The 26,140-nt window shown below is 57.0% G+C and overlaps 1 protein-coding gene across 4 annotated transcripts in view; it reads left to right on the top strand.

Annotated features, from left to right (window-relative positions):
- EPHB2 (EPH receptor B2) overlaps positions 1-26,140 on the top strand; it is a 129,261-nt gene that overhangs the window by 23,534 nt on the left and 79,587 nt on the right. For all 4 annotated transcript variants that reach the window (XM_037380953.1, XM_037380955.1, XM_037380956.1 and 1 more), the window contains exons 2-3: positions 16,962-17,026; positions 21,008-21,692. In XM_037380953.1, coding sequence (XP_037236850.1) covers positions 16,962-17,026; positions 21,008-21,692 — 750 coding nt within the window. The remainder of the gene's footprint in view (positions 1-16,961; positions 17,027-21,007; positions 21,693-26,140) is intronic.

The raw sequence follows: 26,140 nt of genomic DNA, 5'->3' as shown, positions 1-26,140 counted from the left end.
TGTATCCATTTCTGGTGTCCACAGCTGAAGGAAAATCAAAATCAAAATAAATCAGCTACGGTCATGACTCAAGGTGTGGAAAACCTGCTTGTTGTTTGCTTTATCCAGCAGATTAAGGAGTGTCTTTTGCCTTGTCTGCTGGTACCAGCCTGGACGAAGGGTTGCTAATCACGAAGGTCTGTTTAATTTAGCAGGGCAGGACTCTGTGGCTTGGAAAGTGGACTAATTCAGATTGGTAGAGGAGCATGTTTTTAATAATGTGTCTAATTAACTGTGCAGCAGCTCACCCAGAGATGTAGTTGATTCGCTATTGCTCGTAATCTGTAGAGCAAGGGTGACTGATTTCTCATAAACTGGTTTTGACCCCTGAGGCTCTTCCCTCCAGTGACTCCCCCTCTGCCTCCAGCCATCCTGGGGCACATGCTGGGTGGGAGGGATGGCCAGGAGGGATGGCCGGGAGGGATGGCCGGGAGGGATGGCCGGGAGGGATGGACGGGAGGGATGGCCGGGAGGGATGGCCGGGAGGGATGGCTGGGAGGGATGGCCGGGAGGGATGGCCGGGAGGGATGGCCAGGAGGGATGGCCGGGAGGGATGGCCGGGAGGGATGGACAGGAGGGATGGCCGGGAGGGATGGCCGGGAGAGATGGCCGGGAGGGATGGCCAGGAGGGATGGCCAGGAGGGATGGCCGGGAGGGATGGCCGGGAGGGATGGCCGGGAGGGATGGACGGGAGGGATGGCCGGGAGGGATGGCCGGGAGGGATGGCCGGGAGGGGTGGCCGGGAGGGATGGCCAGGCTCTTTGCTGGCTTAGAAAGCTGCAAGCCTGCCTTCAGCATCAGCGGGTGCCAACGCCAGTGCTAAAGCCCTGCTCCCCCCGCCTGCTGCAGGAGTGCGCTGGGCTGGCTCTGCTCGACCCCAACCTTTGTGGCTACCCCGGAGCAAACATCTACCCAGTAGAACTTATCCTGCAGGAGTTTCAGTTTCAAGGGATGTGTTAAAAAGTGCAAAGATGCCTGGACACGAGGTGCTGGTCAGGGTTACCCTGCTGCGCACATGCATCTCCCAGCTGTGTGCATCGCGGCCACTGCGGCATCGGCTGGTGCTTATCCTGTCCCTGCCCATGGGCACAAAGCAGGACTAGGAAGGGTTTGCCATCCTGGGAAATTTAACAGCAGTGTTGGATGCTTCCTTCTGAAAGGCTCGCCCTTGTCTAAATAAACCCAGGGAAGTCCTTTGGCCGGCGCTGGGCAGTGTCGGACCAGATGTTCGCGCTTCACCCGTCTGACCTCCCGATCGATGGAGCCGTGAACCGTCTTTTGTTCCCCGTCCTTGCAGTCGGACACCCGCTGCCACGTCTGTGACAACCCGCCTTGCTGCCGACAGCCACCAGCCGTGGGGCTGGGCTGGGGGTCCCCTCTGCCCCCAGGCTGGTGGAGGTCTCACCCCCCAGGTACTTCACTGCCCCCCAGCCCCGCAGCAGCAGGAAGCGGTTCAAGCCATTTTGTTCATGCGTTCAGTTTGTGGGTGTTGGGTTTTCCAGGGGCTGGTGTTCGGTTTGTGGATGCTCAGTGTTGGGTTTTCCAGGGTCTGATGTTTCTTCGCTCTGTGGGGAACTGGAAAACGGTCGGGTTGCTTTTTGAGAGGGGGTGGCCAAAGCAAGCGCTGCCCCCAAGTGCTGAATGAGCTTTGCAAGCTGTGTGCCCCCCCTGCAGCGAATGCTGGTGAGGACTCTGCTCCCGGTCCCCGTGTGCTCTGCCCCATTCCAGGTGCCACCTCAGAGGTCCCACGTGTTTGGTGGTGGCTGAGCTATTTGGGTGCCCCCTCCTGTCACCTGTGCCTCTGCCATGCAGCCTCTTCCTTTTGGGGGCTTTGGGACATGAGTGACCCCGGCGGGTGAATCGGCAGCATCTGAAGGAAAAAAAGTAACCAGAGCTAAAAGGCGCTGAAGGTCCGTCCAGTTGTGGTGTTTCATACTGGCCCAGCTCCTCTGCAGTGGAAACCAGGTGGCTATCAGCAGCCATCACCCCCCTGCCTGGCACAGGGGGTCCCTGCAGGATGCTCCCTTCTGTCCCCCCTCTCCCATCCTTCTGTGGCTTCTTTCCCAGGCTCCCTGGTGCAGGGCTTTGCTCCCTGAGGCTCAGTCCCAGCCAGGGGACATCGTGGCCCAGGGACAAGTGTGGAGCCGGCGAGGCTGTGCTCAGCGCTGGCCTGGCATGGTACGGGGGAATATTATAATTTGCTTTTGCCTGTGCTTGGAGTGGGGCAGCTTGTAAGTTTTCACCAAGTTCTTTAAATCCATGTCCCATGAGTCAGAACTGCGTAAAGAGATAATTATTTTCTCCAAGAGGAGTAAATAAAGGCTCAGCTAATGGGTTTTTATTCATTCATCTATAAATCCTCGGCAGCGTGAGCAGAAAGATGGGGCCAGCAGCCCGGTGCATCCCGCCGGCATCTCTGCCAGGGGCAGCCAGCCCCGGTGCCTCTGCTCTCTGGGCAGGATAAATCAGGAGACAAGAAGGAGTGCTGCATCCTCCGCAGGTGGGAGAGGTACCTGCTGCACATCAAGGCAGGATTTTTCACTCCAAGGACATGTTTTCTGCTGCCTGAGCTGCTGAGGTGCAATGAGGTGTAGAGGTGCTCCCGGCAGGGCTGGGACCTGCTGGTCCCCCACTTTGCTGCCCCAGGGATGTGGGTTTTGGGGAGCTTTGCCTTGTGCATTTGGGGTGAACGGCTTGGAGGGCAGCATTTGTGCTTCAGGTGTGCTTGGTGAGCAGCCAGGTGTGTGTTATGGCAGGAGGGACTTAGTGAAGCGAGCAGAGCCTGGTGGCTTTTTTCGGGGGGAGGGTTTTTTTTTTTGCAGGGGAGGATTTGCAGTGGGGTGGGGAGAGCCCTGGTGCCCTGTGAGGTTGCCCATGGTGGAAGCCCATCTCCCGTGGGACTGTTGCTCTTGCTGCATCACCCAGGGTGTCAGACACCTCTCGTGTGGGCAGACTGCACCCACTGTGATCAAATCAGCTGGTTTTGAACTTTTGAACTCCAGCTTCCCAATTTGGAGGAGCGGTACTGCTGCTGAGCCCTGGGCTGTGCTCACCCCCTGGTTGAAAGCAGCCCGCCTCGGGGACAGGTAGCTGGAGAGTCATGTCTGGGCTGTGGTGGCATCATGGCCTCTGGGCTCTCCATGGCACTGGTAGCTCATTGAGCTTTCCGAGGTGTGCTGTGGTCCCAGGTGCTCTGGAGGGGACGTGGTGACCACGCACAAAGCTGTGCATGCAAGCTCATGCTCTGCCTGCTGGGCAAGTCTGGTCTTGTGGACATCGATGGGGCCACCCACGGCCCAGGCTGCACGTGTTGCCTGCCATAAATTCCTTGTGCATCCCAGAGCCAGCAGGCCATCTGCTGCAGCGTGACTGACAGCGGTGCAGGGTGCTGGTGGCTTCCCGTGGCTTGTGCATCTTGGCTGCTGGCCAGCCGAGGCTCTGGTAGGGTGGAAGCAAGACCTGCCGGGATGCTCTCAGGGGGCTCCATCTCCTGCAAGCGTGGGTGAGGAGCGGGGTGCTGTGATGGCAGAGGACCGAGTGCGGTGTTGGGAAATGGGAGAAGAGCAGCGTCCCCTTCTTCTAGTGCTCCCAGGGATTTGGGAGCATCCCTGGGGACTCAAGCACTCAAGCACGTCCCACAGATCAGAGCCCCTCCCTGAGCAGAGGATGGGACTGGAGCCCTCCAGAGATCTCTTCCCATCAAACTTGTGGGATCCAAGGATCATTGGGAGTGCAGCAGCAAGGGGAGGATGAACTTGCTGCTCCCTCACGTGTTTTCCTCCTGTAGACATTGATTTATAAAGGCTGCTTCATGCTGAGTAGGGAGTTTGGGGGATGGTGCATTCCCTGCACAAGACTTCTCGCCTGATTTCCCGTGTCAAGGCCAAGGAAGTTGTCAGGTAATGCCTTGGTCACCCTGTACACTAAATTCTGGAAGTGTGGTACTTTTATGAGGCTCAGGTAGCAAACCCTAAACCCTGCTGAGCTGTCGGTGTTTGCGCGTTTTTTGGTGCTCAGAGGATGCAGGGCTGCTCTTCTCTTGGCAGGGTGGTTTTGCACGTGGGAAGAGAGCAGGGATGCAGCCAGTGGATCCTTCCACACTCCCCAGTGCACACCCATGCAAAGAGCACTGGAGGTCTGGGGTGCCAGGGAGAAGGTGCAGACGCAGCGGATCTCAAGGGCATCCTTTCCCCACGGGGTCTGCTGGTGCCTGTGGGCGAGTTTGCTGCCAGGTGCGTGTCTCGGGGTTTCCACAGGCAGTGCCAACCACCGTAGCATCATTTCAGTGTCATGTGCTGGAAGGGTCTGGGGTTGCTGATCGGTGCCAAGCCAAAACCGCGTGTTGCAAGGGGACAAGACGCTCCATGCTCACTGATTTCCCCAGCTTCCTCTGCCTCCATTTCCCTGCCAGCCCCTGGAGAAGAGTGATGCCTCCTCTTTGTAGAGACAGGCTCTGGAGGAGCTGGGCAGTTCTGCCAGATGTGCAAGAGGCTTTAACCTACAGTGGGAAAAGGCAGTGAAACAGGGACCTTCCCAGAAGCAGGGTGGCAGTCTGCTCTTCCCACCTGTAGGGCATTCCCGATGGCTGGCCGTGCAGCGGGATGCAGAGGAGCCAGAAGCTCAAAGCTACGTCTGGCTGACATCCATGCTGATACCTCTGCTGCTTTATCCTCCAAGCTTGCTTGGGAGGTGTCACCTCCTTGACAAAACATCTGAGATGCAGAGCAAGGAAGTAACAGCGAGGCATGGGGAGCACAGGGCTGAACCGCTGGATTTTTGGCCTGGGGATCTCTCAGCTCTGGATCTGCCCTCCCCGGTGCTCGTTGTGTTGTCCTACAGCTAATGCCCCAGGCGTCCCTCTGGTTTGACTCCTGCCAAGATGCTGGCAGAGTTGTCTGGGCGACTGCTGCGGTTTTTGCAGAGCCGATGGGTTGTTTCTTCTCTTGGGGTTTGGTGATCATGCCCAGGGGACTGGAGTGGATTCTGCAGCCACCGTGACCTCCCTGCAGGCAGCACCTAGACCATGTGCTTTAGGCGTCCTCTTGGTCTGTGAAGGCTTTGCTGAGCGGCTGGAAATGTCTGCCTTGCTTTGCAGCAGGTTCCTGGGGCACTGGGGCATCTCCATCCCTGGAGCTCTCCCAGGCTCAGCTGGGCAAAGCCCTGGCTGCCCCAGTCTCGTGGTGGGGATGCAGCTGGACCAAGATCCCCGAGCTCCTTTCTGCCAGCCCTGTGGGATGCTATGAAATCATTCCCCATCCTTGGACCACACCGTCCCTGCTTGGTGCGTAGCAAAAAGTGTTGGAAAGGGAGAGGAAGGCTGTGGGTCCTGGGCCTGTCCTCACCCCACAGGTCTTCAGGGGCTCTGCTGACCACACAAAGGAGTTGCTTGAGAGCTACCAGTTGTCTTGGGGATGCTGCTGCTCTCAGGAAACAGCTCCAAAGTTGCTAACATGGTCATGACACCACTCATCCCTCACCCCTGGATGGGGCGAGCAGCTGCCCAGGGCGCTGGGATGCTGCCAGCGAGGCGTGTCCGTGGCTCTCAGCATTCCCTGGTCACTGCTGGTCCCCAGCCTGGAGGCGCCTTGCCTGCTTGTTCCTCCTGGCTCTGCCCTTGTTTTGGCCCGCTGCGTTGGGGTGTCTCCTTTGCTGCCTGACTTCACACTTGAGCATCCTCAGGGACTCGCCTTTCCACAGCTTTGGTTGTATTTGCTTTTGGTGTATTTAAAAGTCCCTCTTTTTCTCTCCTTTATATTTGCTGGCAGTTGATTTTTTCATTGATACATCCTTTCGTAACTGTCTGCATCTTATAACTGCTAATTTACTGCTGCCAACTTCCCCCGGTTTAATTTATACAATATGTTTATTTTTACTGCAATTTTTTTCTTTTATTCAAAGCCAAGATAATTTTTAGCTAAAGACGCCTTCTTTTATGATCACAGATTTATGAGATTTTGGCAAAGCCTTCTTAAGCTAACTGTAATTGCTCTTCATTGTTTTTGTTTACATTTCCCCCCTAATCAATTTTTGCTAATAATCCCTTTTAACTTTTGGAAATTGCCCCTTTTCCACCTCTGGGTGTTTCTTTTTGGTCAGTGCAAAACTCTCTTCCCACATATGTGTAACCAGATTATGGTTGTCTGTACCTCGGCGAGTGCTCATCCTCGCTTCATCGGTGCCCTCCGCTTCAGCTGACAAAACAAGGTTTGCTCTGCAATTACCCACATCGGTTGTATTAATTTGGTGATAGAAATGGGTCTCTACAAGCGCTGGGGTCTCCAGGACCCCATCCCAGTGGCAGTACTCATCCCGTTATGAGCAGCAGAGCTGGCTCATAAACTGCTGTCACCTTCTCCAGGCACAGACGTGCAGATACAGCCCGGCACGGGCTCCTGCACGGGTCCCTGGACCCCCAGCTCCTTGATGCAGCCCTTGCAGGTGACGGCAGCTCTGCTGCGGTGCAGATGCAAGTCACATCTGTGATTTCAGCCCTGCAGGGGCTTCTCTGTCCTTGTGATCCCACAGCCCGTCTCCTGCCTGCTTCAGGGATGCTCTTGCCCAATGGAGGGCAGCCGGCCAGCTCCTGTTTGATGGGCAGCGCTGTGATGGATTGATGGAACGCATCCCTCGCCCGGGCAGGGCCACCAGTGAGCAGGAGCCTTGCGGCATCCCCTGGTGGAGCATCCCCTTGGTTCAACCTGCTGCCTGGGGTGGGGGGGGTGGGGTTGTGTTAGTGTGTATTACCCCAGTGTGAAAAAGAAAGGCCCCTCTGTGGTGAGGTGTTGCAGATGGAGTTTTCCCAAGGAAGGAAACATTTGTAGTTCACTAAAGATACCCACTGCCTGCAGCTGCCAGCACTGCGGTGGCTTTATCTGCAGCAGGGGGGCCTGGAGGGGACATAGGGTTTGTGTTCCTGGCGTGGCTGCAAGTGAACCCCCAGAGATACCAAAGGGATGGGGCCAGAGAGGTGCTCTGGCCTCGGAAGGGGCTAGAATGAAGCCAAGCTCCTTGGTGGAGTTTTGGGATTTCCTGCATCTGTCCTGGGGAGAGGGTCCCCGTGGCCAGGAGCCTGATCCGAAGCCTCCCCCCCCCAACCCCCCCCCTGCCACAGCCAGCCTGGGGCATGGGGCATCCCTCTGTGGCTTGGCAAAAACAAGCCTGCAGCTGGCCCTGCAGTTCCTCCCAAGCCATTCCCGCTTGGAGCTGCCAACCAGGAACAAATTTACAGGCTGTCAGTAAAAACAGTGAAAAGCAGGAACATCAGGTAGATGCACAGAGCCAGACGCGTGCGGTGGAGGGCATCCGCGTTCAGCCAGGTGCTCTGGGCACTTGGGGGGGGGATGTGAAAAGGGGTCTGGGGCTTTGTGGGCAGCACCAGCAGTGCTGGAGGAGTGGGCTGGAGGAGTGGGAGCATCTGCAGGCACTGGTGCTTGTGTGGCACAAGTCAAGCGCTGCTCGATGCTCATCTGGTGGGGGGGGCACACGACTTCCCACCCCAGCTCGCCAGGGCTGGTGCAGCCTGGCTGCCTGTGCAGCGTTCCCTGCCTGTCGCTGCCTGTCCCTGTGCTGCTGTCGCTTCCCTGCAGCCACCCTGAGCTCTGACACGAACTTGGTGCAGGGGACTGGCTGGAGCCAGGGATGCTTAGAACAGCCACCCCGGCTGCAGGCAGGGGCTGGTGCTGGTGGGGGGTGGTACACCAGTACAGCCCCTCCAGCCCTGGGCAGCAGCTTTCTTTGGGCACCCCTGTGCTCTGGGCAGCTCCCTGCATTGCTTTGCAAAGCCCTGGGCGTGGAAGAAGTTAACCAGGCTAATCTGCCAAGTTTGCTTGGCTGCACCAAGGGCTGGTCCTGGGCTTTGGTTCTTCTTGGCTGGGCCCTGGTGCTGCCTCCCTTCAGCCCCGCCGTGGCTCTGTGTGGCCCTGCCTTTACAAGCCAGGCACAGGGCTGTATGGCACAGCTGCCTGTCGCTGCATGGTGGTGGGGCTTTTGCTGGAGCTTTGGCTGTGTTTGGAGATAATATCTTTCCCCTGTAAATGTTATTACCCTGTATATGTTCGGGGAGGGGGGGGAGGGGGGGGAGGAGAGGGGGGTCACCATCTGTGTTTTCCAATAAAAGCAAATTAAAATTGAAGCCCATTAAAGATAGCTCAATTGGGATGCTGAGCGGGGCTCCAGAGCCTGCTGGGAACAAGTTGCTTGCGGCCCGTGCCACCATGCAGGGTGACAAAACCTCATTTAGTGCCAGCAGTGCTGGGAGGTGGGATGGGTGCTTGCTGCCAGCATGATTGCTGCTCTGGGTGGGGGTGGCCGGTGGTGCTGGCCCCAGGGGGAAGGAGAGGCAGAGCTGGCCAAAACCCCGTGCGCTGGGCTCACGTCACTCGTCCTGGTCCCCTCAGCGCTCGTTGCGTTGGATGATGGGCAGGGGTTAGCGGGGAAGAGGGATGGGTGTTTTGCAAGAGCCAAGCACGTGCTGCTCACCCAGTGATGCTCTGCAGCCTCCAGGCTTCCTGCTGCATCCCAGATCTCCTGAGGTCGCCTCACCCCTGTGCCCAGGGATATAGGATGCTGTGTCTGGTATTGAGAATGGGTCTAGGGTATCGAAGAGGACTAGGCGGTGCAGCCTGGCACCCTGGACATTACACCTTGTACCAGCTGGCCCCAGGGGGATGGGAGCACGTTATTGTGTTAGAAAGGAACTCATTCCCTTGGGAGTGCTGCAGCCAGGGGCTGCATGTGGCAGCCGCTGATGCACACCAATGGTAGCAGCTGCGTGTTTGGGCTCCAGCAGTGACAGCCGTGTGTCCATCCATGCCGTGGGGTCAGCTCTGTGTGGTGGCTGTGCCATGCTAATGGCCGGACTGGGGCAGCATGTGGTAGAAGCTGCCAGCTCTTCTGAGGCTGGAGCATCTGCAGAAGGAGCTTGTGGGCATGGGGTCTTTAACCTCCTGGAGCACCCCTGTGGGCCCCCCAGAGAGGAAGAGGGATCTGGGGGCTGTAGGGAGAGATGCGGTCCTGCTCCATCCTCCTGGGAGGTGGCTTGATGGGGAATTTAGTCTTTGCTGGGCTGATTCTGCTGGGGTGGATGAGGCTGGATGTGGGTGAGGACACCACCTGCTTAACCCTGGGATTCCTTCCTGCAAGGTGTCTCGCAGAGATGGGGTTGGTGCCGCTGCAGGGACCAAGTCATTAGCACTGACAGCAATGGCTGTTAAATGTCTGCATCTGTGTCTTCTCTGTGTGGCTACTGCATTCCCGGCAGCAGCAGGAGGGCTCCTGCTTGCTGGCATTTAGCATCTGCATTGTCTCTTCCCGGCAGCCTGCCCTTGGCTGAACTCGGACCACCTACAAGTCCCAGGTCCTTTTGGGACAGATGCTGCCAGCAAGGACCGTGGGTCCCTGGTGCTGCTGGACCAGCTTTCTGGGGGTCTCTGGTAGTGTTATCGTGTTTCGGCTGACCCCTGGGGCAGGCGATGTTGGGAAAGCGGGGCCGGAGAGGATGCACCTGCAGCGATGCTGGGGGGCTGTGGCAGCAGGCTGGAGCGTGGTCCTCCCTTGCAGCCAGCCTAACCTGCATCTTCAGCAGAGGCCCCAGGCTGAAAGATCACAAAATCTGAATTCCCAGCCCCAGCCCCTCTCAGCTGAGAGCCAGAGCTGCGCCATACCCCTCGTGGCCCAGCAGATGAGAGGGGAGATCCTTAGTGCTAGTCTGGATGGGCTGGTCAGCTGGGGGCGTCAAAAGCAGGATGTGTGCTTGGATGACTTGCAGGACCCCTGGGGCTGTTCAGTTGGGCTTTCCCCTTGGTTTTGAGCTTTCCAGCAGTGGAGCAGCGAGCACCATGCGGGGCAACGCCTGCGACAGCTGATGGCTTCAGAGGAGGGAGAAGAGCGGCTGGGGAGAGGAGCTGTGCAGCCGCTGCTCCCAGCGTGCAGCCTCTGGGTTGCAGCCACTGTCGGCCCCAGCTCCTGGCTCACCCAGTGTGATCATCACGACGTGTGATGTGCCCAACGCGCGGGCGCAGCGCTGCTCTGAGCCCGGCTTTCCTTCCTTCCCCACCTGGAAGGGCTGGGAGCCGAGGGACACGCTGCACCACAGCATCAGCCCTGGGTTTGGCCCCCTGGGGACAGGTCCGGCGATGCCTGTGGTCCGATGAGGGCTGGGGGATGAGAAGAAGGGAGTGATCTAGGTGGGAATGGGGAAAGCATAGCCCAGCTGATGGCAGCCCCTCAGCGTGGTGCGGGAAAACTTGGGAATTTCCAGTGGGGCTGCTGAATGGCTGTGCTGAGGGCAGGGCATCTTGGGGACATCCCTTCGTTTGACACCAGTCCTGCCTCCGAGTGTCATTAGCAGCTGAGCATCACCCAGTAGATGGGTGCTGAGCCCTACCAGCTTCCAGCACCATCCCCTGCTTCCCCGCTGGCTCTGGGGCTGGCTCCTGTTCCACAGGGCTTGCAGGCAGGCTTGGCTGATATCCTGGTGAGCTGAGGGGCCAGGAAGGCTCCATGGCTCCCCAAAAGTGGTGACATCTTTCCCTTGCCTGTGCTGCGTGGTGTTTCTGGGGTCAGGCCTCCCCGCTCCATGCTTTGCTAGCCCCCAGGACTATCAGCCTGGGGTGCTGGCTGGTGCTCTGGGTGCTGGAGATGCTGGACATCACCCTTTTTCCTAGGTCTGGCTGGACCTAATGTTTCAGAGAAGAGCATTGAATGACCAGGCACCTGACCGTTGGGTCCACAGCACCAGAACCACCAGTGCAACCCAGTACGGCTGCCCTTGGGGTGCCCTTTGGGGCTGTGGACATGGGGGCAGGATGCTGGTGGTCCCCATCCCAGCTCAGTCAACTGCCTCTTCTCGCTCCCTATCAATCACTCTCCCTCTTGGAGTTTAAGTGGATCCCTGAGTGAAGTATCCAAAATATCCTGTAGCCACTGGCTCACAATGCAGCGTGCTGTTCCTGCGCCAGCGGCTCGGCCAGGGGGGGGATTGGGTTTCAGTTTGTTCCGCTGGCCATCGGCCAGGCAAAGCAAAGCTTGGGGCTGCAGAGAAGGGCCACTGGGTTTGCTCAGCCCCTCTCAGCTCTCGCTGGCAAAAATATTATAATAAGGCTCCAGGAAAGCACAGGAGGCAGAGAGGGGGCCTTTCAACTTCTAGAAGGGTAAATAGATCTGCAGTGAGGGCTCTTCGGGGTGGGGGACAGACGGGTTTCTCATTAGCCCCCCCCACATGTGGGGATGTGGTGGCTGTGCCGGAGCCAGGCTGGAAACGTGGTTTCAGGAGCACGTGTGCCTGCGCGGAGGAGTTTGTCCCAAGCTGTGGCGTCTCCGTTGCAGATCCCGGTCTCGCTCCACCCAGCTGGGCTCCAGCACTGAGCCTGCCCTCAGCATCCCTCCAGGACTTGCTGAGGAGGCGCCTTAGGTGGGCTCCCAGCTCACGTCTGGGAGGTGGTGGTGAGGCACAGTCCCTGGTTTTACTCCCAGCCCATGGGAGAGGTCTGGGTGCTTCTTGTCTGCTCTGCATGCCCAGCGCTGGCTGTACTGATGCGATCCTGGGTCAACTGAGAAGTTCGCTCCTTGTCTTAAGAATATTGTACCAGGAGTAAAGTGCTGGCAGGTCTCCTGCCCGGAGGGAGGAGCTGGTGTGAGAAGTGAGAGGGGAAGGGAAAAAGTTGTGGGTGGAAAAATGAGGGTGGAGGCTCCAGCTATCTGTGGGGCTATTTATTTGTCCAGCTGTTTCTTTATCTGGATGAGTTTGGAGCCTGTGAATATGAAGGATTTGCCAGAACTTCTGAGAAACTTGGAGCCAGATGCTCTAAATTGGTCTAAATTGGCAAAACTCCATGGAAGTTATTTTTCCGGACACAGAGAAGTGTGTCTGCAACGTGCACAGCTCCTCTGTTAATCCCTTGCCCCTCCAACCTCTCTGCCTCCGTCGCTTGGTCCTGTCACTCTCCATCCCCAGTTCTGGCCATCCCATGCTGGTGTCCCCAGTCACCACCAGCATCCAGGGTGATCCCAGTCTTGTACTCCCATCCCAGATCTGCTCACATGGGTCCTGATGTGGCCAGATGGGAAAAGCCGGTGCCGCTGAGATCCCCGCACTCATCTCATAGTGGCTGAGCAGCAAGAAGACCGGCAGAAACGTTGGAGCCCCCCACCCAGGTCATTGCCATAGCAGATCATCGGCTTGGTGGTCTCTTAGCGTAGCTGTTGAGCATCTGGAGGTGGCGACGATGCATCTTTAGATGCAAAGTGCTCGTAGCAGGCAGCAGTGCCGGCAGCGGGCCCCAGCACTGGCAGAAAGTTGCTTATTGAAAGCATCTTCAAAGTGAAAAGGACAGGCACTTATCTCCTAACCGTCCCGTGGGGAGCAGTGCGGTTCCTGGTGGGAAGCGGGCCAGAGTTGCGTCTGCTGGTTTCGAGCAGCTGCAGATTTATTTATAATGCCATGGGTAGCATGTGAATCTGCAGATAAACACGCGGGAGGGAAGAACACAAACAACAATATTGAGAAAATGCTGCTCTGGAGAGAGCATTTCACTGAGCTGCAGCTATCACCAGCCACCAGAGATGGGCCAGGGGCCAGACACCCACCCCTGCCGCTCCTGTGGAGCTTTGCTCCGTGTCATCCCGTCATTGCTGGGGGGTTGCTCTGTCCTGGATGCCAGGCAGGTCTTTATGGCAAAGGATCAGCTGTGACAGCGAGTGAAGCTGCCAGATTTGCTGGTTGAAACAGGCACCTTGTCCTCTCCATGGCTGGCAGGACAGGGCTTGGGGCTGCCCATCCAGGAGTTGGTCCATCTTTGTTGTCCCCAGCTGGCTCTGTTGGGTGCATGGAGCACAGAGCAGCCTGCGGGTGGGATCAGGAGATCTGCTGGGGGAGAGGTGGCCATGGCACCCTACCACGCATCACCCATGTGCTGCAAGGGGCTGAGCGCGCTGCAGACAGCCCCGTTGGGACTGCTGCGGGTAGAGGAGCTGCTCTGGAGGATGGTGGGCTCCCATTCCTTGGGGCTTGCCGTGCCTCCTGTGGGGCTTGTGCCTGTAGCAGAACTCTATGACTGACGCCTTGGTCCCTGGAGTTACCCATCCCTTCAGAGATGTCTGTGAGTGTCTCCTTCATGGCCGGAAGGAACCGAGGCAACCTCCCACCCAGTGTGTGCTCCTGTAACACACGCTTCTCCAGCTCAGCTGGGATGGGGAAAGATGCAAACTGTCCAAGATCTGCTCCTCTAGGCAATTACTCTTCAGGGCAATGTTGTTTTCCACGTTTCTTACTGGGTTCAGCTCCCAGGCAAAGCTGTAGCTGCTTTACACGCTAAGGAGCTGTTTGCTGCTACTTTCTGCAGGTGTAGATCTTTGCAATCATCCTTGCAAACTCCTCTTAGATGAGCTTCTGCAGTCCCACTGCAGCAATAAAACCCCCTCCAGCTGGAGGAGGAATAGATCCCAGGGGAGCCTCAGCCTTTCTCTTGCCTGGCTGAGGTGGGTGGTAGGGCCATGTCCTGCTCTTTTAAACCCTCCTGGTTTATGGGTTGCTAGTTTGGACTCTGTGCCAGTGCTTTCAGGATGGGATGTCAGAGCAGGGCTTGGCTATGTCTTCAGGGGGCTTTCCTTCTGCTGCAGCCTGCCCACCGCTGCCTCTGGCTGTGGAGATCTGAGCAGGTCTCAGCCTGGGGGAGAGGCAGAGAGAAGCCCCTGCAGATGAGGGGTATGTCGGTTCATTGGACATCACTCCTGATTTTGTTGGCTGGAGACAGGGATTAATATACTTTCTTTGTCTGGAATATAAGAAACTTCTCAGGAATGAGACGGTGACCTTCCCTGGAGGACCATGTGGCATCCTTGACATCAGGTGGAGCGTGAGGGCTTGTCCTGGCTGGGTATATGGGCAAGATAACTCTGTGGCAGGCTGTTATTTGGGCAATAAAATCTTTTGAAGTCTGCCATCGATGGAGGATGCAGCAAACCCACCGTTGAAGCCCATCTTGGCTTCGCATCCAGTTTTGCAGTCGGTGCGCCTAACTGAGTTCACTCCCATCCATGGGGACCAGTTAGTCATAATTTTCTGTAATTCAGGCAACTATTACTGAGTGTTAAGGTGCCAGCCCATCTCCAGATGGCCAGTAGTTCGGGCAGCGGTTTGATAGAAAAGCTGTGCAAAACGGGGAGCATCGGGATGCTAAAGCTGTGTGCAACGGGGGGCTGCAGTCTGGGGGTCCACCCTGTACAAAGGAGGTCGATAAACAGGAGCTTCAAAGACAGGGACCTATTTTAGGGTGGAAGAAGACGGAAGCTTGGCTAATTTAGTTGTCTTGGAGATGGATTCATTTGCCAGCCTTAAGCACCGTGAGAGGGAAAGAGGATTTTGGATAGCAAGAGTCTTTGTATGAGAAAATCTAATAGCTGGCAGCCGGATGGTGTAAATTCAGGCTAAAATTGGAAAAACCTGCTGAAAACCTGTGAATTTCTCCTTGTCTCCTGTCAAAACGGGATGTCCTTGGGCTGGCTGGGGTAGATGCATAGCTCCGAGGAGATGAGGATAAGGAGAAGGGATACTGAGGATAAGGAGCAGTGGCGAGGGCTGTGGGCAGCGTGCTCCGCAGTAGTGCACTGAGCACAGCGTTCCCATTGCATGGAATTTTTGTTAAATAAGAGACTCTTAGAAATGCAGAATGCTTCAAAATACGATTTTTATTTGGGGAATTATTTATACTCTTTTAGAGTGTATCATCTTTTACATTATTTTCACTGCTATTAATATACTTACTATGCACCGCTGTCATTGACAGTGAAGATAAAGTAAAAACAAACAAACAAACAAAAACCCAAACAAAAATACAACAACTTAAATCTGTTAAGTACTGCAGCTTCCAGCTAGCACTGGGTGAAAAATGGTGTTTTCCTTTCAGATCAAAGTGCCACTGGTGTTTTAATGAAAAAACCAGGTCCTCTGATAAAATAAACACTATTATTGAACTATGTAAACAAATATTCGGTTTAAAAAGAAATTTCATAAATCTGAATGACAGCATTTCTGGACTAGCTGTTTTCCAGAACTCTTCCTAGTGGGAAAATTTGAAAAGAACTATTTTTGCTTTTGACTTTTGGAATAAAACCAAATTTTGAAATCCTGGTTTCCTGTGAACTGGAAACCGCTGGCTCTAACCAGGAGTAACGAACAACCCACAGTCTGAAAATTATTTACTACCAGAAGTAGGTGCAAGTGGCGTATCTGTGCCAAGGCACTTTCTGGCTTGCCGATGGGAGAAGAGGAACCCACGTGTGCTGTTGGGCAGTGTGAAGAGCAGTCATGTCTGCATCCAGGCTTGTCTCTTAAAGGATGGGTCTGCTCCAGGCTGAGCTTCTCTTCCTTTGTTTTTGGTCAATGGAGTGAAAGCAGGGAAGATGGAGATGCTTTTGGGGGTTGATGGCAGGACGCTTGGCTTTTTGGTGGTAAGGAGCAGCAACAGGACACAGTTACAGCCAGTAGTTCCCCATCTCTGTTGTGGCCACGGGAACTGGCACCATTTGATGTATTATAGGATGGTGACTGGAGATCTCCACTATATTGCGGTTCTCCTGGCTGGTTGCTCTCAGTGAGCTGACCTTACGTCTCATGGATAAGGTGCTTTTTCTTGAGAACATCAGTGCCTTAAAGCTGGACTGTTCCTCTGCTTGTCCTACGTTAACTAGGAGGGCAGGGAAAGTGAGGCTGCAAGCCAGATTTCATGTTTGAAACTTGTGTGTGTGCGCAATGGATGCTTTCCAGCACCCCTGCAAATGCGGTTGGTATCCCGTGTGCATGTACTGAGATCAGGGGCAGGCTCACACTCTCCCTACGGAGCAGAGGGGTATAATTCCTTCGGTATAATTCCTTCTGTGGGCATCACATTGGTCTCAGCCACAGAATCACCAGCCTGTGTAGTCTGTCCCACAAGCATCACACTTTTTCCCATGCCCAGCCTCGCTGTGCTGAAACCTTTGGGTGTGATTTCTAAACTGCATTTCCTAAACACTGGAATATCGTCCTGTTCTCTTCAAACATCAGCACTGGGCACAGTGCAGAAAAATCTCGGTGTTGCAACAAGCATGTTGCATGCCGACCTCGAGGATGGACAGTTACGCAGATGGTGGAAACCAGTCCTGGTCCAGTCTATTTCTGATGGGGCTGTCTGGCCAGTTTCTGTGCTGGATGGGGAGCAACCTACACGTGTCAGCCCGAGTACTGGGGTGCCATAGCCTGAGCATCCCTTCTCATGCTGTCAGTGTAGGTACGCCAGCCTATAGCTATTTGGGATGGAAAAAAAAAATAAATTCTGGAAGCGTGATGAAGGATGAGGAAGCTTTGCTGCCTGCGTGGCTTAGGGAGGCTTCTCCTCTGCTGGTCGGTGGTAGCATTGCCTGATTTATTTCGACCCAAATCATCTGGAAAACCAGCTTTAACGTTGGTTTAATTTTTTAGTACTTCGAAGTCCTAAAAGTGCTGTTGCTGTGTGCTACTGCATCACAAAGGATTCTGCCTACCGTGCAAAATGCTGGGAAAAAACTGCCCTGCTTTTGCACAAGAAACTGAAAGGTGATGGAGGAAAGCTGCTCAGGCTGGGTTCGTTATCTCTAGCAGCTGTGGTACCCTGATTCTGGATTTTGAGGAGGAAAGTCCTGCTGGGCTGGCGGGTGGAGGAGGACGTGCCCCATGTATTGCAGGAGACAAGGCAGCCAGGGAGCAGTGGGTGATGGATGGGGAAGCGGATGGGTAGAAGGAACGATACCTGGCTCTGCCCCAGCTGAGAGCTGGCCAGGGGTCTCAGCGCAGGCTGGGCTTGGAGGCTGTGGTCCTGTGCTGGCTCCTCTCCGCCTCTTTCCCCTTTGCTAGCCTCAGGCCAGTCACCGGCCAGCCACTGACTCCTTGTTTCACCTTCCCCCTGCAGAGACGCTGATGGACTCTACAACAGCCACGGCAGAGCTGGGCTGGATGGTGCATCCTCCGTCAGGGGTGAGTTAATCCTGTCGTTTTACAGGGGTCTGGGGTCTCCTGCTGTGCGTGAGCGTAGGCGGGCTGGCTCCACAGAAGTCACTGAAGCAAAGTGCCTTGGCCACGTGGAAAGGTCTAGTGGGAAGAGCACAAAGAGGATGACAGTTAGAGTTCCTGATAGTTTTCTAGGAGGTGACGCTTCCAAAAAATACCCCAGGGCTGGAGGGGTGTAAATCTCACCCTACAGCATCAGGCCAGCGGGGTGCTGGAGGAATCATGCTCTCCATAAAGCCGGCCTGCAGCCACTTAAAAATCAGAGGGCGGGAGGGAGAAAATGCCAAGGCCACTGTCGTCTGTCCCCAGTGTCTCACTTGTTATCCCATTGCCTGTCACCTGGAGCAGAAAAGGATGAGGGCGCTGGCCTGTGAGGCTGCACCTACAGCAGCTGTTTGATCAAGTCCTGGAATGTCCAGCATTCCTGGCATCCCATGGAGGGGCATTTGCTGGCTCAGCAACAACTGTCGTTCTGCTTTACCGGTGCCAGGAGTCCCCTGAGCCACATCCCAAGACCCCCCATAACAAGCTCCTTTAAAGAAGAGCTTGGACAAGGCCGTGCGTGTCTGCAGCACCCACGGCACAAAACCGGAGTGGCCTCTGCCACCTCCGTGTCTCATGGGGCTTATGTGGGGCATCGAGATGCTTCAGAACATCCTGCCCAGCTCTGGCCGGCAGCAGTGTGAAGCCCCCGTGCCCGCCACCCCTAGACCTGCTCCCTCGTGCTCAGATGGCCTAACGCAGCTTGGCCAAAGCCTGGAGATGCTCCCTATCCCCGTGCTCGGAGGTGGTGGCTCAGGCTCCATCCTGCCCTCCATCCACCCTCCGCAGGGGCTGGATGAAGACATTTCTGTGGACCTCACCCCAAGGCTGACAGAAAGCCCCCTCCCCGAGCCGACTTGGCAGAAGAAAAGAACCGGCCGCCCAAGGCCTCCATCGGGGAGATTAAACCCGGCTCCCCAGCAGCCCTGCTACGACGGGGCATGGGCGCTGAGCACTGGTCCCCCATCACCATGATAAAGCCCCACGCCTGCCTGCCAGCCCGGCTGCTTTGCCAGCGCCGGCCAAGGGGGATGACGGGCGCACAATAGGCGGGAGCAGAGGTCAAGTCTTTTTCTCTCCTCGCCCAGCCTTTCTTGTTTGCGGCGTTTCCATATGTAAAGCACGCCTTGCTCCCCGCTCCCCAGCCCCACGGTAATGAGGCCTGGGCCTGCTGGAAGCCGTCTCCCTGTATTATTGTGCTGCCTTCTTCTTTTGAGCTCCCGGCATGTTAATTAGAGAGCGAGGAGAAAGGGAGAGGCTTCTAATTAAGCATCGAGGAAGCGCAGGGGCTGGTGCACGGGGGTGACTTTCTCTCCTCGCTGAGAAAAGGGAGCTTGGGAGCTCCCCCCCGCCCCCCCCCCCCGCCCCCTTGCTCGCTGCTGCAAGGGTGCAGGAGGATGCTGAGGGTCCTGAGTCTGGCCCCTGTGGTGCTCCCAGGTCCCCTGGCCCTGTCAGGATGGAGATGTCCATCTGGGAAGTCCAGTGTAGCCCCGGCATCACTGGTGGGATCTCCTCCCATCCCCACCTCCAGGCAGGTCCCTCTGGGGGGCCATGGCATGCATCATGCTCTGCAATGTGCACGTCACGGGTGCTGATGCTGTGGTGCCTTCACGGCTTCTCCCAGTGCAGCCTCGTGCCCACTGGTGGGACAGGGCAAGGCATCCTACCCATGGGTGGCTGGCCAGGTTGGGTGCAGCCAGCATCATCTGGAAGACAAAAGCTGATGGGTGCTCCACCTGTTTGTTGCTTCTTTGGTGAGAGATTCTAAAGCCCAGACAGTTGCTTTTTCTCTGGCTGTTGAGCCCCAATACTACATGTAGGTGTCCCCATGCCCTGCCTCCACTGTCTATGGTTCAGCCCTGGGCTGTAGGGGCTCTCCTTCCACCACATGCTCTTCATGCTCATGCCCTGAGCCCTCCCTGGTGTGGGTGAGGACAGGGCAGCACTGCACATCCCTGAGCTGGTGACTTGCTGTCTCAGAGCGGGTGTCAGGAGTGGTCCAGGCGAGGGAGAGCCACATCAGAGGCAGAGCAGGGGAAGGAATTGTTTCCCTTGTCCTTTATTCCTTCACCCCGCTCCCAACCGGTGCCCTAAAAAATGGGGAGATCCTGCAATTTTCCATTATTACACCAAATTTATTTCTGCAAAATAAAGCAAATGATTCCCCTGCGTTTTGCAGGGATGCTCTCCTCCTCCCCCAGCAATGGCAGCAGATTTGCAGCCACTGCCAATCAGAAGTGGTTGGAGCTGTTTGGGGATCTTCCCTGACAGCCTTCTGTTGGGCTGTTAGCCTTGACGTGCGAGGAGCAATCTGTCTCCCATCTCGTGAGCCTCCCTCTGCAGTCCTGGGTGCCTTTGTGAGACCTTTTGCAGGCCAAGGGGCTGGGGCTGCTCTGCTCCTGCAGGGTTTTCCCTGTGGATCTGGGTCCTGGCACTGGTGCTGGATCCGGGCTGTGCTGCTGCCGTGCCCTGGGTGTCACGATCCTGCATCCAAGGCAGGGTTGTGCTCGGGGTTTCACGTCTGTGGGAAACGGCTCAGCTTCCACTTGAGCAGGTTTATGAACAAGTTCATGGGAAGCCATTCCAGCTGGCTGGAGCCGTGTCACACGCTCGCTGGACCCTGGTCCCTGCCGCCAGCATCACGAGGGTGCTGCAGGTGGGGAGGGGGCAGCATGGGGAGGTGCTTTGCTCTCCAGCAAGGTCCTGGGCTGGGGAAGATGTTCTGGTGAGCCAAGTGAATGGTTCTCCTCCCACAGAGACCCTTTCCCGTCTATACCTGCCACAGAGGAGTGGTTGGTTGCAAGCTGCAGCTCTGCCCTTCCCTGCTACATCACCCACCCCAAAGTCTCCCCATCCTACAAAGGATGGAGACAACAAACACGGAAGGTTTTGGGGAAAAAAAGAGCCTGGGGAAGGGGCAGGGAGCTGGACAGGGCCGGGAGGTGTCTCAGCAGCTCTGAGCTCTGTGGATACTCCTCCAGAGCTGGCAGTCAGCTCTTGGTCAGCTGGGGGGAGCTGGATTGAGCTTCCCATGGGGGAATATGTCAGCTCTGAGCTCTCTTGCCAAGAAGGATGTTCCGGCCATGCCACAGCTCGTGGGACATCCCATAGATCCAGTTTAGGACAGCTGGGACTGCGACATGTGCACAGCTGCAGGAGGGACCCTAAAGATTGTTGGCCTTGAAGGGGCAGGGATGAGGGCTGCCAGGGGGTCTTGCCCAGCATCTCCTCGTCTGGGTAAGCTGCGGGGTCAGCCGGGCTCCCGTAAACCTTCCCTCCTGCCTCTGGGGAAAGGCCACTGGCTACTGGCCCGTGGCTCAGCCGGCCGCCTGCACCGGTGCTTGGGCTGCAGCCGGTGAGGAGGTTTTACGGCTGCATTACACGCTCCTGAGAAAGCAGGTCCTGTCTGCCACGTCTGTAACTGTAGCGGTGCGATGGGAATACATCTGCTAAAGGCATCGTGTTACTGTGCTGGGAGGCTGTGCCGTACCGCAGCCCACGGGCAGCAGCCCCTGCTAAAGACATTACGGCCTGCAGGGGAGGTGCGTGGCCCCACCGTGCCCTGCCACCTGGCAGAGATGCTTTAGCATCAATCCGGGCATGGACCACGGTGCTGCTGCAGCGAGATGGCCCCAAGCTCTGCTGAGGGCTTGGGTCACCTTGTCCCCGCGGTGCGGAGCCTGCCTGGTGTGCAGCATGGGTCAAATCCTGCCAGAGCAGGATGGAGGCTCATAGGTACAGGGTGCTGGGCTTCTGGGGCTGCCTGGGTGATGGGGTGGACGTGGTGTGGGGCAGCTGGTGCAGGCAGAACCTGCCTGCTTGGCACGTGGGGGGGTTGGGAGAGGTGAGGTGGGTGGGAAGCATCAGTTCAGTGCAGCCCCTTGACTTTGTGTGTCCTGTCCGCAGTGGGAAGAGGTGAGCGGGTATGATGAGAACATGAACACGATCCGCACCTACCAGGTGTGCAACGTCTTTGAATCCAGCCAAAACAACTGGCTCCGGACCAAGTATATCCGGAGGCGAGGAGCACACCGCATCCACGTGGAGATGAAATTTTCTGTCCGGGACTGCAGCAGCATCCCTAATGTCCCAGGCTCCTGTAAGGAGACTTTTAACCTCTATTATTTTGAGTCAGACTTTGACTCGGCCACCAAGACTTTTCCTAATTGGATGGAGAATCCTTGGATGAAGGTGGACACGATCGCTGCCGACGAGAGCTTCTCGCAGGTGGACCTAGGTGGACGGGTGATGAAGATTAACACCGAGGTGCGCAGTTTTGGACCTGTCTCCAAGAATGGTTTCTACCTGGCCTTCCAGGACTATGGAGGCTGCATGTCCTTAATCGCCGTCCGCGTCTTCTACCGCAAGTGTCCCCGTGTGATCCAGAATGGGGCCGTCTTTCAAGAAACCCTCTCAGGAGCAGAGAGCACCTCTCTGGTGGCAGCCCGGGGGACGTGCATCACCAACGCAGAGGAGGTAGACGTGCCCATCAAGCTGTACTGCAATGGGGACGGCGAGTGGCTGGTGCCCATCGGCCGCTGCATGTGCCGGGCAGGCTACGAGTCGGTGGAAAACGGAACCGTCTGCAGAGGTAACCGCTTGCCTTCGGTCTCGCTCAGCACGCTCACCTCGCTGCCGACGGGCTGTGCTGGTGGCGGCAGTCGGGGTTTGCAGCTGGGTGCTGCGTGAGCTGCCTGGGAGTGACCTCCTTGAGCAAGGCTGGGAGAGAAGCACGTGGGGACGTGGGAGAGGAGCATGTGTGGGGATGCTGACTCCGTGCCCAGCTCCTCAATTCCTGCCCCAGGCTCATCCAGCCATTGCAGAGCCTCTGCGTTACCTCTGGGTCCTCAGAGCCACCGGTTCCCAGGGTGCTGGCCAGGGGCTGGTGCCCTCCATGTTCTCCAGGTCTTGGAGGGACACACATGTGTGTAGCCGTGGTGCGTGCCACCCATCTGCAGTCACCTCCCAAAGCACTATGGCCGTTCTCACTTCGGTTTGTGCCCTGTGCCTTGACGTGGGCTGAAATGCTTCTGGGATGAGAGGAATGGCAGTGAGGGCACCCAAGGGTGATGTGGTGGGAAGGAGCAAGTTGTCTGCAGCGTTTTCCTGCTGAGGTGCGGGATGGTCATGGGCTGTTTGGGACCAGGCTCACCTCTCCAGCCTGGAAACCTCCAAGCTCCTGCAGTAGCTGGAGGTCTCCTGCCCCTGCAGATGTTGTCCTGCCCTTGCAGATGTTCAAAGCAGACTCCAGGAGTTCCTGCTCCATGAGCTGAGCACCATGGAGCCAGCGTGGTCCCCGGCAAGTGAGAGGCTCCGCACTGCTCTCCCTGGAAGCACTGTGCCCAAACCCATCTCCGTGCTCCTCCCAGTCACGTGTGGGCTCGGGGAGGTTGAGAAAGGAGTGCTGGGGGTATTGGGAGAGAGGTGGGGACCTGAGACTTGCCTGTTTATTGGGCACCTGTGGCTGTACAATGCATAGAGCAAACTATAGCGTTTAGCAAATGGACTCCTCTCCCTCCCTGTCCTGGATGAACATCAAAATCCCATGACAATTTCGATAGCATCAGTGCACTCCGAGCAAAGCTGGGGTTTTTCTGAGATCAATTATAGATACATGGGTGGGCACTGCAGAGTGTGAGGAAGGAGCTTTGTCTCCTCGGTTCTTGCTGTAGGAAGGGGTGGCTGGGCAGCACCAAGCAAGGTGTGCTGGTAGTGGGGAGACGGGCACACCGGAGAGCGGGATGGACAGTATCTGGCCATGCTTAGTTGGGTCTGCAGGTTGGATGGTCCCCTTGGAGAGGGAACCATGTCTCCTGCTCTTGGCTGGGCTGCTCGCGTCAAACTACAGATCCTGATGTGCTGCAGGTGTCGTGTCACATCCGTGCTTTGAGCTGCTCCTCCCTAGGGCACCCAATGTCTCTGGCCACCAAGCTTGGGGTGACCAAGTGTCCTCCAGCTGTGGCAAGGACGGTGCTGGGGAGGGGGGCAGCACAGCAGTACTGCTGCAGCGCAGGGTGGAAAGGGGGCCTGGCTAATCCCAGCCTCAAAGGGAAGATGGGTGTTTTATGACACCCAAGTGAAGCATTCGTAGCAACACCAGAAGGCCAAAATGATTCATGTCAGCTTTTCCATCTCAGGGTTTTTTTTGGTTTTTTTTTTTCCCTGAGCAGACCCAGCCCTGCACAGCGCTTTGCTCTGATGCAGCTACAGTTTCTTGGGGCTCCCTGGTCCTGCTGCCAGCCCAGCCAAGGGACAGTCCCTTTGCATACCTCAGGGCTCCTGGGGTGCCTGGTGCAGGACCCTGTCCCTGCAGGATCCGGGGAAGAGGCGGAGTGGGCAGGAGCAGGGGGCCAAGGTGGAGGGAGCGAGCAGGAGGGAGAGGCCAGGTCTCCTCTTTGTCTGCACAGCAGCAGGATTTTGGGAGGTCCGTACCTCAGCATCTGTTTCTCCAGCCGGTGCTGGCGTGCGCCTGGCCCCGCACTCCCCGCCGTCATTAATCACACGGTGGCCGGCAGCCCACCGTCTCCGTGGGGCAGCTGACTCCAGGGCTGCCTTCCCCTCCCTTCCCCTCCCTTCCCCTCCCTTCCCCTCCCTTCCCCTCCCTTCCCCTCCCTCCCCCTCCCTTCCCCTCCCTTCCCCTCCCTCCCCCTCCCTTCTCCTCCCTTCCCCTCCCTGCGTGGGGCTGTGTGACTGGGGCTGGACGGGACCCCGGTGTCACGCCAGACTGGGTCACACCTTCCATTTTCCCCAGCAGAAGAAGAGCAGGGACTGGGACGAGAGGCAGCCACACAGCTGTCCGGACAGCCCTAGCACCCCCATCCTCTCCCAGCCCCCCCAGTGAGCCCCACAGAGGTCTGGGGAGGGGGCTGCTCACCCCGGCTCAGTCGGGCAGGGACAGGGCTCCCCTCCCCAGCTCATCTCGGGAAGGACCTGCGGGATGCAGCCCTGCAGCCGTGCCCACCCCCATGGTGTCCTTGCCCCCCCGTCCCCCCAGGGGCAGCGCACAAGCCGCCTGGTTCGGGGGACTGGCTTGTACATGTGGCCGGCAGGTTTTCTGCTGTTTCGCAGGGTGGGAGGGAATCTGGGCCCCTTTCCAGAAGCAAAACAAAAGCAAATCCGAGCTGGCGCTGGGGGCGAAGGAGCTCTCGCACAGCTCGGTCACCCAAACAGGACGTGGCGGGGAGCGTGGGGGACGCGGCTCGCTGGTCCTGCCCCGCTGAGGGGTCCCGGTGGAAAAGGGCATCCCAAGCGATGGCCAACTCCTCTGTGCAGCTGCAAGGCGCTGGAAGGAGTTGCTCATTTTCTCCGCTGGACTTCTCATCTGGCTAATACGGCGCAAGGCTGCTCACGGCAGTGTACACAAGGGATATTTATGGAGGAAGTTCATGCATCTAACAGCTTAAGCTCTTCTAAGCTTGCAGCCCCAACACAAAAGGATTTGGGGGCAGTTAACAATTCTGTGTGGTTAAGAGATTTTCATTTTGCTGGGCCTTGCTCGCCAATCCCGCAGGGCCCTGCGAGGGGCTGCCTGCCCGCTCCACTCCACTCCTCCGCTGGCTTCCCAGCTCCTTTCCGCGCTGGCGAGGGGCTCCCCGCACGCGCCTCCCCCCCAGCCAAATACGCCCGGGCCCATCCTCCCTGCTTCACCTTCTCCTGCTCCCTGCCTGCATCTTTTTTTTTTTTTTTTTTCTCCATCTCCCTGTTCTTTGTCTGCCGCCTCCCCCCTTCTCCCCCGCCCATCCCTCCCATGCAGCATATTAAGCGCATTTCTCTACCTCCCGTATTCATTGGCTCCCCTCTGCAAGAGCAGAGGCAGAGCTATTGTGCTGCCTGCTCGCTCTTTTCGCACTGGACAGTTGACGAACGCTGCCTGCAAGGGTCTCTGCCTGCTCAGGGATGGCAGATGCTGGCTGCTGGTCCTGGCTGTTGAATCCTGCTTCCAGCTCTGCTCCATCTTGGGCAGGCAGCTGCTTGGTGGTGCTCCTGTGGCAATGACCGGGGGGTGTCCTTGTTTGACCCTGGTAATGTGGGATGCTTTTGCCCTGCAGAAGCTGGTGGTGATGCTCTTGCTGTCATGTAGCGTCATCCTTTGGGGTCACAAGCGTTTCTGAGGAGGGGAGAAGCTAGTGACATGCTGGGAAGAGGAGAAACCTGGTCACCTAGGTGGTCTGTAGAAGATCCAGGCTGCCACCTGTTTTCTCCAGCTCAAGGAGGGAGCCTGTGGGGAGCCTGAGGGCTCAGCAGTGCTCCCCTTTGGAGCCTGCCCTGCCTTCATTCTGTTCCATCCCTGGGGTGCAGAGCCAGGAGAGAGGATGTGAGGGTCCTGACCCAGCTCTGGCACCCAGCCTGGTACTGGTCCTGTCCAGCCCCACTTACACCACAGTCCAGCTCCACCAGTGACCCGGCTGGATACTCCCAGGTCAGCTCCATCACTGATTCTGCCCAAGTCCAGCTCTGAAAGGGGAAGGGTGACCTCTAGGGTTATTGCTCTAGTGGGCTGGTACCCGGGGTGTCCCAGTCTGGGGCTGTATGGGGCTGGCTGGTAGGTTTTGGTAGGGCTGTGCCCTTGCAGATGTGTGTCCTACAGGTGGGCTTCGTGGTGGGCTTCCCTGCCTGTACTTGCATGTTACTTTGAAGTCCAAGCAGCTCCACCATGTGATGGGGATGTGGGCGCAGAAGCAGTGATGCGCACCTACATGTGTGTGAAGAACCCCGAGCTGTTCCCTCACCACAGAGGTGTGGGGAGCAGTGGGGGTCTGTCCCAGCTGTGCTTGGGTTTTGGAGGGGGACAAGTATCTGCTAAGGGCTCGGAGGGGTGTGCAGCTTTCTGATGTGCTGGAGAAGGGTATGTCCTAAGTACGTGATGTTTTGAAGATAAGAGGCTGTTTATGGCTCCATGCCTGTTTCGGGTCTGAGCCTCCACTGATAATGCTGGACCCAGCCAATAAATTGTAAGGCCCTAGGGGTAATTAAGCTCTTACAGGAAGCATTCCTGGTTGAGCTGGAGCAGATGCAGCCAATAGTGATGTAAATGTTTCC

Source organism: Falco rusticolus, chromosome 3 (assembly GCF_015220075.1).
Source record: "Falco rusticolus isolate bFalRus1 chromosome 3, bFalRus1.pri, whole genome shotgun sequence".
Taxonomy (NCBI): domain Eukaryota; kingdom Metazoa; phylum Chordata; class Aves; order Falconiformes; family Falconidae; genus Falco; species Falco rusticolus.
Note: the sequence above shows the minus strand (reverse complement) of the source record. Positions and strands in the feature narration are given on the sequence as shown.